This window comes from Thalia democratica, chromosome 1 (genome assembly GCF_965202585.1).
Source record: "Thalia democratica chromosome 1, ktThaDemo2.hap1.1, whole genome shotgun sequence".
NCBI classification, from domain to species: Eukaryota; Metazoa; Chordata; class Thaliacea; order Salpida; family Salpidae; genus Thalia; species Thalia democratica.
The window spans coordinates 82,636,155-82,647,763 of NC_139165.1; the positions used below are offsets into that span (position 1 = coordinate 82,636,155).

At 27.5% G+C, this 11,609-nt stretch overlaps 1 protein-coding gene across 1 annotated transcript; it reads left to right on the plus strand.

The window, feature by feature from the left end:
* Positions 1–1,078: 1,078 nt before the first annotated feature.
* Positions 1,079–1,432, plus strand: LOC145840326 (kelch repeat and BTB domain-containing protein 12-like). Its single transcript, XM_082947552.1, has one exon. The coding sequence runs from the start codon at positions 1,079–1,081 to the stop codon at positions 1,430–1,432; it is 354 nt and encodes a 117-aa protein (XP_082803678.1).
* Positions 1,433–11,609: the final 10,177 nt, after the last annotated feature.

The window sequence follows — 11,609 nt, forward strand, 5'->3', positions numbered from 1 at the left end:
AGTTTTAGCTTTGCGTTTGAAATTGTAGTAAATTAATTGTTTTTTTTATAATGTTTTTCAAAATATTAAAAGTTTCGCTAAAATTGTTTATTTAATCTTGAATTTTTTTTAAACTGTAAATTTTTTTGATCAAAAATTTAAAAAATCAAAACGTTTTAATAAAGAAACCGAACATTTTTGCTTTCTTTTTTGTATAAAGTTATTCTTTAAAAAAGTACCAATTACAAATGTTGTCGGCTTTCAATTTATTTGATTACCATTTCAACTTAAATTTGTACAAATTTTGTAAGATTTAATTTAATAAAGTATATACTTTTTTTTTTAATACTCAAATTTGTATTAAAATAATATACTTTTAGTTTTAGTGTCCTACTTTCGATAAACATTCTTAAATGTTTATAGGCAAAGCTGTGCAAAACAATAATCATCTAGTTTTGATTTTTATAATGAATAAAGCTTTGCTCAAACAAGATGCAATCTTAGAAAAATACAATTTTTTTGGTGAAGAAGCATGTGTTAAAAATGTGACTTTATTGTTCACCCTGGCGAAAGTCTTCAATTTATCTCGTCTCGAAGAAACAACGTTGTCCTACATACAACGTTGCTTTTCAATGGTAGTAGAAACTCAAAGCTTCTTGGAGTTAAACTTCGAACTAATTGCAAAAATACTTTCAAGTTCAGAAATAAGCATTCACTCTGAAGTTGAAGTATATAATGCTGCCATTAATTGGTTAAAGTACAAAGTTGAAGACCGCAGCAAGTATGCAAAACACCTGTTACTAGCAGTTCGTCTTCCTTTACTTTCGGATTGCGCTCTAAACTGTGTTTTAAATAGTTCTTCATCATTCATTCAAAATAATGAAGTCGCTCATGTACTAAAAGAAATAGTAACAAGAAAGGATCACTTTTTTAAAAACAAAAAAGCGTATACTACAAAACTAGATATTGTAGCCAAGAAAAGTTTTGCACGATGATAATCTGTGGCTTTGAAGAAACTTGTAGTAAAATAACAAATGATGTTAACAAAGCCAAAAGAAACAACTTGAATAGCATAAAAATTATTCCAACTTTGTATAAGATGCGTTACTGTTCTGATTCTTTTTGCATAAAAGGAGATGTGTACTTGCTCGGTGGAGTTGATCATAAATATGATATTATAACCACTGTAGAAAAATATTCACCAGGAAATAAAACCTGGACTAAATTTGCTAGTATGGTGGATGATCGTAGATGCTATACAGCTTGCGCGTACATGGACAGCATATTTGTGATCGGAGGTACGAAAAAAGTAGATTCGTGGATTAATCTCAACTCCTGCTTGCAGTTCAATACTACAAGCAAAAAATGGAAAGAAGTCTCAAGAATGAAGGAGGCAAGAGACGGATTAGCTAGCGCTGTATTTGAAGAAAGAATAATAGTGTCTGGAGGTTAGGACAATAGAGACAGAGTTTTTAATACTGTAGAAGCGTATGACGTAATATCTGATAAATGGTCGTCAATGCCTAACTTAGTTGAAAAAGTACTACATCACAATCTTGTAGTAGTTAAAAACAAATTATTTGTTGTTAGAAGATATGGCAACGGCTGCGAAGTATTTGACACGAGAAGTAAAAAGTTTGTTGCTTTTAAAAAAGAAATTAGTTATTTTGATTTCAATAGGGTCGTTTCAATTGGGAATAAAATACTGATTTTCTACATAAGAACATCTTCAATAATGCTTTATGACGTTAAAGAAAACAAATGGTCTAAACAACCGTTTGAAGCTACTAAGGATATTATCGGTTTTTCATCTGTAAAAATACCTTTGTATTAAAAACCATTGAAACAAAGCATTCTTATTATATTAGATTTTCAATTTGTACGATTTTAACTCTATTAAATAGTTCTGCATTTAAAACTATTCTACTTTAAAGATAGTTCACTTAAGAGTTTAACATATAAATGAAAATTTTCCATTTTGTGAGACCAAAAACTATTGTTAATAACTTTATCGCAGGAGTCGTTTTCTTCTACTTGGTTTTGCAATCTATGTTTAATTTTACATGTGCATTCTTGATTGATCTCTTTTTTGTAATAAACTTGAGGTTTGCAAACACTTTAAGGGTTTTTGTATTTTGTGTAGAATGTTTGGATATTTTTAGAATGAAAAAAGGTCCACAACTTTTTTAAAATCTTTTATTTAGTAGTTTTATTGTAATAATTATATATAGTTTAAGAACTTTATTAAGCATTCCAATCACTAAGAAAAAAAATTAAGTTGTCTTAAGGTACAAAAATAGTTAAATAATATTATTTTTCAAATTCAAAGTCAATTTTGTATATGTTTATACAATCGTGAAATGTAGATGATACTTTAATATGTAATGAAACTAAAAAGTATAATTTTCGATTTAGTATAAGCATATAAACTATTTAAATCTTCTGTTCTAGTGCACTTATTTAATATAAATTAAATTAAGCTAGTTTATTTAATGTAAGTTTACTGAGTTTGATTTTTATATAAGAGTCTGAGATAAGTTTTTTTTTAAATTATTCACTCTATTGGCGTTAGATGCGAATTCTTTTTCTTATCTTTCCCTTCTGCACGCTTTAAGCCGTAGGCTTTCCTCACCGTTGACTTCCTCCCTTTAACTTGTCTTGATCTTGTAACATCTGCTGTAGCGTATAATAACTAAAAATTAAACGTTCAAAGTTCGCTTTAATGGCAATAATGTTAACCTGCAGACGTATGTGGAGATTTTTTTTCCTTAAGGTTTAGCACGCGAGCAGGTGTTTGCGTCTGGCGTATAAAATAATGCTTTGATATCATCGTTAAGAGATAATTTTTAAATCATTGTTCAAATTTTAACATTAGTCATGTTCTTCAAACAGTTTTGCTTGCTCAAACATCAGTTATAAAAAATCAAATACAAAAGTTTGCTTTATATAGATTGACAAATAATAGAAACTCATTAATTGTTACATTGATTCTTAGTTTATATATCACTTTCAATAATAAACTAAAATTCTACAATTATATTAATTAAAACATAAAAAACTGTTTTTAAAGTAGTTTTACATCCATATTTAAAAAAAAAATATTAGAAGAGCATTTTAGTTACTTCAACTTCAATGGTGTGTATAAGGGTTGCAGTAAACTGCTATAAACAAAAGCTTAACCATAATTAGAATTCTTGATTTCTAGCTGTTGTTAATTTTAATATGCTTACAAATAAACTATAAATTGATAAGCATTATAATATATTTAAAAACCTAAGTCGTCAGATAATAATCTTTATTTAAAACGACTACGCTTTAAAAACAAACAACCGAATTACATTTAGTATTCCAAAACTTAGTTCTTGTGTATTTCAAAAGCTATTTTATTTGTAAGTTAATTGTTTTAAAAGTAGGGTTGTCATCAATGACGCTGTCTAAAATGCATATTTTGCACTTAGTTTTAAACAATAACAATCATAACAATCTAAATATAAAATAAGTTTTGCAGATACATCTGCTCAATCAATAGCAACTAAGATGTAAGTTGTAATTAAAAAAGTTTTAGTATGAAAAAATTAAAGTTTTTTACATTATACTTGAAATTGATTATATAAAAGTAAGAATGGTTTTTTAAATGAAAACAGTCAGCTGTTTTACTTTATAGCTAAAAAAATCTAAGAATTTTTAATGTAATTGTTTAACACTTATATTTCATTTTTAATTGTTAAAAAAGCATTTAGCTGTCTCTAGTTTAAAAAAGATGTACAAACGATTTTTTTAATAAAGCATTATCTGAAACTTTAAAATAAACCTTTCTATACAAGACACTGCTAAGTTCAATTTGTAACTAAGAAAAATCAAAACTGGCTTAACTTAAAAATACTTTAATTTAATGTTTATAGAACAACATGCATGGTTTTCTATTCAATAAAGAAAATAGAACGTAATTTGTGTTAATACAAAAATAGAAAAAAAAAGCTTTAAAAAATCCAGCTAGAAGTATTTGCATTATATAACAAAAAAATGTTTGAGATAAATAAACTTGAATATTTACATTGAAATTGTAGTAATACAACAAACAAAGTTCATTATAATTTAATAAATATTGTTATTATTATATGAAGCTAGTTTGTTAAAAAAATCTTCATGTTTACACATATCTGGTTTGATTAAGATTAGTAGTTGTCTTGGACAACACGTTAAAAATCCGTAGTGTGTGAATATTCGTTCACCTGATCTTAGATACAAGTATTTTGAGCGTATTTTTTTGTCGTTCAATAAACTATAGATATAAAACACTTGAAAAACATGTATGTAAGACACAAAAACAGATTGTTGGATCTCTTTTTTATAGATTAGCTTCTTTAGAAAAATAATAATTGATTTTTCTGTTTTTTTAAGTTATCAAATTCACTAATATGTCCTAATTTTACAAATTTTTTCGATTCATTTAAAGTTTCATTCATTTTACCCAAGTACTCTGTTTTTTACTAACATAACAAAACCCGAGCCTTTATCAGGTTTGGATATAACGAATTTATCTTTTTTGATGATGGTAAAAATTGTGTTTACTATGTTTTGTATTGATAGACTGACTTTTGTTTTAACATAGGAACTTTCTTTGTAGAAACAGCAAATTTTAGTCTTTATGATACTGCATTTAGTTCTTAGTGTGACAAACTTGTCCACTTATAATTTAGATGAAAAAGAACTAAATACTTATTTAGGGTTTAAAAGCTTTCTTAATCAGGTAAGTTGCCGTCAAACTACAAGTAGCAATGATTTACTTTTAAGGGTAACTTGGTAGCAATTGCTCACAACTACACTAAATCAATACCGAACAAAAGTCAGTTTATCATCACAAAAGAAATATTAAACCAAATTAATACCATCAAAAAGAACGATAAAATCTTTATAGCCAAACCTGATAAAGGCTCGGGTATTCTTCTGTTAGTAAAAACAGGTAACTTGGACAAAATATGTGAAATTTTAAATTATTCGACAAAATTTGTAGAGTTAGGACATAGCAGTTAATTTGATGACTTAAATAAAATAGAAAAATTGTTTTTTAATTTCTAAAGGAGCTAGTTTATAAAAAGGAGAGCCAACAATCTGATTTCATTACTATATAACATATTCCTTTTAGACCTATTATGTCGATGATTAAGTCAAAAAAAAATAAAGTAGCAAGATTTGTTAATTATTTTGTATAGCCAGTTTTAACTATTTTTACTAACAGTTTATCGTAAAAGACTCTTTTGATGTACCAGAAACCGTAAAGATAAGATGCACCAAATCAACTAATACAGGATTAACATCATTTAATGTGAAGCAACTATTCACTAATGTACCATTTGAAGAATCAATTAAGGTAAGTGTTGATAAATTATATTAAACAAGAAAACCAAACTTAGAGAAGAATAATTCTCTAAACCTGATGAAAATAGCAACAATTGATGTACAGTTTAATTTCAATAATGTAAATTACAGTCAGACAGACGGCGTGGCAATGGGTCACTATTGGGTCCAACACTTGCTAACATTTTTATCGGACATTTAGAATCCAAAATTGCTGAAGATCTGTCGTCACAGGTAGTCTACTTTAGAAACGTTTAAGATTGTTTAATTATAATTATAACAGAATGTGAAAACGAACCTTTATTTCAAAAACTAAATTCTTTACATGAATACATTTCTTTCACTAATTAGATGGAAGAGAACAACCAACTGCCATCTATATATAAATTTATAACATAATTTTAAACAAGTTTTTAACGAATGTCTATAGGAAAACAACTTTTACTAAGCAGTATTTACACTACCAATCTTTTTGTAGTGAGAAACGAAAAGTATACCTAATAAAAACGCCTTACAATAAAGCCTACAAGATTTTTTCTAAAGAACTACTTCATTTAGACGTAAAGATAATAAAATATAGTTCAATAAAAAAAAAGGGATAATCAACAGATTTGATTAAGAGGGTTATAAAGTCACATCACAAAACCTAAATAAACCTAATATATACGTACCGGAGAAGTTTTAAGCAGTTTTGAAAATTATTAACCATATACAGTAGACTACCGCTTAAGTACGCAAATTGAATCTGACCAAAAAGTGCGTACTTAGCACGGGTAGTGCGTACTTTTTGACGACATATATAATATATAATATGAAATTTAATTAATTGTTTTCTTTCTTACAACTAGCCACATATTTTGTTTTGTTAGAGGGACAGTAACAAACTACATTGTGTTTACCAAACATTTTCAAAACATCAACGTGTGTACATTTAAATCATGTTATGACTTAACTATGTTGTATTTGTAGGTTTTTTTTAACTTTGTCATCTAGATTTATTTATTTTATAGCATTACAGCTCAAATATCATTATTCTTTTCAGTTTTCTGCAACCATTACATAAGTATTTAGTTTATTAACATTTAATAACAGGACTGTCACAATCTCAGGCCACTTAGACTACTCAGGATTACTCACCCTAGTGTAAAAGTTGTGAAAGTCTCAGGCTAACTCAGCAGGTTAGCCATTCTAATGTAACATCCTTTATTTTGATAAATAAATTGTACATATAACGGGAAAGTTAAATATGTAGATTGAATTGTATTTCTAAAACTTTTATTTTTCTAGTTTCGTTAACAGAGATAACAAAATTTTCTCTACAGTGTTCATTAGTTCAACATCAAACAACTCACAGTGACACTAAACCTTTCAAATGCTGTATTTGTCCAGAAGGTAGATTTTTCAAAACTAGTTCTTTAATTTAATTTTAAGTAAAAAAAAGAGTAAACTATTTTTTTGTTTTTCTGGATAAGTGCGTACTTAAGGCGGGGTGCGTACCAAAAAAAGTGCGTACTTAAGCGGTAGTCTACTGTATTGGACAAACGTCACGTGTATTTGAGAATAAAGTAAAATATTTAACAAAAACATCTTACAAAAAAGTTAGTCCAAGAGTTGTATTTCTCTCAAAATCTTTATTAAAAGTGCAGTTGAAGGATCCGATACCAGACTAAGACAAAAATTGTGTAGTATACAAGTTTAATTGCTTCTGCGACAGAAGCTATATCGATCGAACTTATATGCATTTAAAGAACAGGATAAAAGAACATTTACCTGCTTGTGTGTTAAAATTCGTTGAAAAAGAACTTGAAATTGAGACAACGGCAACCAAAACGCAGCTAAAAGGTCTTAAGTTGCAGAACATCTAGTGAACAAAAGAGATTGTTCTAGGAAATATGAAATATATAGATTTAAAATAATTCTTCATTGCTATAGTGTATTTGATCTCGTTAAGCTAGAGGCTATTTCTTTTTTTTTAGAGAAACCAGAATTGTGCAAAAAATAATAATTTGACTACAAAGTGTCTTTAATCAGTTAAATTATCTATTTTGTTACCGATAGTAGTATTTTAGTTAAATTAGTTATTACTTTACACTGATTATTTATTGCGCTAATTACTTTGTTAGTTTTAAATTTTTGTGTTTTTATTAAAACAACTATTCATAGTTTTCTTTGTTATTGGATTTGTTTATCAGAACGTAATATGATAAAAAATTATATATATATATATATTTTTTAAATTATGTTAGTAAAATTTTGACAAATAAAATTAAACGTTTTTTTTTTGTTTTTAAATTTCAAGTTTAGTTCATGTATTTCACTATAAACTAATTATGTTATTCTTAATTAAATGAAATCATTCAAGTGACATACTAGTTATAGTTTTGTTTTAGAGTTTTAATTATCTTAACATTTAGATATGTAGTAAATTTAATTATGTTAGTTTCCACTTAATCTGTTTAACTAAATTGTAAAACTTAAAATGTTTATTTAAAAAGAATTAATGTTAAAACCTTTACAGTACTAAACTCCTTAATGAACAGACATTGGTTTTTAGTTAGATGGAAAGTCATGAGAAATATCAGCATAAGTGAACTGAAAAAATAAAGCTTATACCAGTAAAAAATAAAAAAAAAACAAGTTAAACGGTCACACTACAACGGCACGTGAAAACAATGCTATTAAAACACTAATTATGATTTTTATTTTAATTAATTTTATTTTTTTTTTTAAGTTCTTGTTTATAAACCACTGTTGCCCCTAAGATTAGCAACATAAAGTCAGTTTTGCTAGCATTTGCAAATTTGGATTTGTCAGTGGTGGTTTCGATTTGAATTGCTTTCGTTGCCTGGGAGATTTATGCGAGAGTCAGGCCAATATAAGTTTGTTTAAAAAAATTGTGCTTCTTAGTTATTTTTAATCAAATTTAGTAAGTAGTAGTAAGTAGGATTTATAAAGTAAATCAACTCAGGAATTCAGGACAAAGCCATTTTGAACGAAAAAATGTTGCGCGGGCCGGAAATATTTTTGTCAATTTAACTAGCATAGAATGCAAGATACATTTTATTGCTATTTATTTTAATTTTTTTATTGTTTATACATTTTTCCTTTCAATTTGGAGCAAAAATTAATTTAAACTTCATAATAGAAATCAAAAAGTTAGGTTTTTATAAACTGAAAGTAATTTTTTAAAATAATAAATTAACTTTGTAGCGTTCAAAAGTACTTTCCTATAATTATTTTAGAAACCGGTTAAAACAAAAAACTTTATAAATTTTTAGTCTATGCAAAATTTTAATTTTTTAATAAAGTACAAATAGTCTTTTTATACAAAAAAGCGAAACATACTAGACTTTATTAAACGAAAATATAAGACGCTCAATTTTTTTACTTTAAAAAGTTTTATCTTGCTTCTACCCTAGCTGAATTTTAAAATCAAAGGGGTCTAAATATTTTCGCTCGACAGCTTTCACTTTTAGCATGCGGGTTAAAAATTTACGACCCTTAGTTAAGTAGCAAGATTTTTTTGATCAAGTCTACTTGTCTTCACTTATGATGCAAAAAAAGTATAAAATTAATACTAAGGTCGTTTACAGCATTAAAATTTTATTATTTTGAAATTACTTGTTTTTTAAATCTTAAACTCTAGTTGTTTGAATAGTAAATTTTAACTTATCTTAACTAAAATAGACTTAAAAAGTAAAAGATGGACAATAATATTTATTTTGTTTTGAGTTTATTAGCATATATGCTTAATTTTTCTATGAGTATAAACAAAACTTGAACTGATAAATCAATTTACTTTATTTCTAAACTTTAAAACAAGCATTACTTAAAATAACATTTTGAAAATTTTACTTATGATGCAATGTTATTTTACTAAGAACAACTTTAAATTTACCAGATTAGCTTTACTTTTAGTTTTTTTTATATGCTTTGGTTTAAATGGAACTGAAACATGAAAAACAACACAATAAAGTAATAAAAACACATAAAGTTAAAGATTTTGAAAAGATTCAAGGGTTTTTGAAATTAAGTTACTTTCTGTTCGACCTCGATTTTGAGAATTCAACTTTCCGTTTGCTACCGTGATTTTGTGAGCTTCTGTGTCTATCGTTTTTCGATCTATCCTTTGCTCTGTCTTGTTCTGTGTGACTTCTTCCAATGTTTTGTGAAACCTTACGACTTAGAACTTCTACTCTGCGTTTACTGATGTGGTTGTGTATCTTTGAGCTTCTATGTCTATCACTTATCCTTCTATCATCTGGTTTGTAGAGTACTTTGTGATCTTTTATGTTACTTGGTGAAAGTCTGCGCTCCTTTTTATAGTTTGAGCGACGCGTATCTTTACAACTATCTTTAAGCTCGCTTATTAAACGTTTTCTTTTCGCAGATCTTATAAAAGACCTTAGATCATCAGAGTTACGATTTTCACGACTTCTTCTACGTGTTTTGCCCTTCTCAATGTTAATTTTATCTCTTGAAACGCGGCTGTTTTCATCACCACGTCTTCTATGGTGTCTGCTTGTGCTCGCATTTCTGGATTCTCTAAGCTCTCTTAATGGTGTCAGATTTCTTCTTTTGTGATGATGATTCGTGGATGGTGGTCTAAAGATTTCATCACCTTGTCTTTTGTGGTGTATGTTTGTCCTTGTAACTCTTGATTGTTCTTTTTGCGGTGCAACCTTTACTCTTTTGTGCTCATCATCTGTGGACGGTGAATTGCGGATAGTTGAGTTTTTACTTATACCCGATGTAGCTTGCAAGTATATAGGTGAAGTATCAATAGCAGAATTTTGATACAAACTGTAGTTATTCATCAAATTTTGTGGATAACTGTTACTTAAATATGATTGCTGCTGCAAGTAGGCGTTCGACCAATCAGCTGTTTTTTGCACGGTTGAGTGACTAAATGTTGGCGGCTGAGCAGCAAAAATAGATTTCTGGTTCAAGTTGTTCATCAAGTAATTGTATGGAGGAATGTTGTTTTGAGCCGGTTGAAATGAAGTAACGCTTGGCAAATTTAAACTAACTACTGGTTGCACGGTAGGATAACTTATGACGTTGTGGTTGTTAGAAGATTCTGAAAGTTGAACATTGTTCTCAGATACCTTATTAGCAGTAATTTTTGGCCGAATTTTTCCCAGAAAATTTTTCATTTGATTGCAATTGTCATTTACCTGTATTTTTTTTAATATTTGAGCTACATTTGAAAAATTAAAACTTACTTTAAATGTTTATGAACTGTCAAAAGGTTTTCTCTAAAGCAATAAAATCTTAATTAAAGTAAACAGTACTCTTTATACACTAAAACGTTGCAGTTTTAGTATATAAGTTTTTTTTTTAGTTAATAGGTATTCATTGATATTGATTTGTAAAATATATAAAATAACATTAAAAAAAAATAATGCTTACGATTAAACGTTTTTCAGTTTTGTGATTAGCGGAGAATTGTATAAGTTGATTTTCTTGATCAACTTTTACAGGAGGTGTGTTGTTTGACCAGATTAGGTTTTTCTTTCTTAATTTAAGTTCGTATGTACAAACTGCCTGTAAATTATTTTACCATTGATGTATAAAAGAGGCAAAAACATAAATTCTGTTTTAAAGTCTATATAATATAATAAATTAGAGTACGTAAAAAATGTAATTTCAACTAAAATGAGACAAAAATAACTTTCAAGATTTTATTGATTTAAAATCCCCTAAGTTAATCTTATTATTAGATTAAATTATATTTGATTCTTCTTGGCAATTTTTTATGCATATTTTAAATCTTAGTTTTGTTATAAAAACGTTTTTTTTTAGTTTTGAATATTAAATAAATAATGTCCTAAAAAATATTTATTAAGCTTTTTTGTTAGAAAAGTATAATAATAAAAATACCTGTCTTAAGCTATTTTCAGCGTAAAGATCATCAGGGGAGTTGTGTTGGCCGCATTGAGGACAAGTTTTAGTTTCTAAAAGCTCGTTTCGTATGCATTCATCACAAAACACGTGACCACATTTCGTCAAAACTGCTTCTTTGAGAATTTCATCGCAAGTTGGGCAAATTAAATGATCTGGAATGTTTTCATATTCTTTTTCGCACTCACTTTCTTCCTTAACAGGCGTTTTAGACTTTTTGCTTTCTTCACATCCAAACCTTTATTTATAGTTTTAGTTAGTTCAAGAAACTATTTAAACTTTATTATTTAATTTACTATATTTCACTATATTTCTAATATAACATATATACTTTTTAAAGAAAATGGTAGTTTGTTTTATGAAAGCTG

Coding starts and splice junctions, on each gene's coding strand:
- LOC145840326 (XM_082947552.1), top strand. CDS start 1,079: ATGCGTTACTGTTCTGATTCTTTTTGCATAAAAGGAGATGTGTACTTG.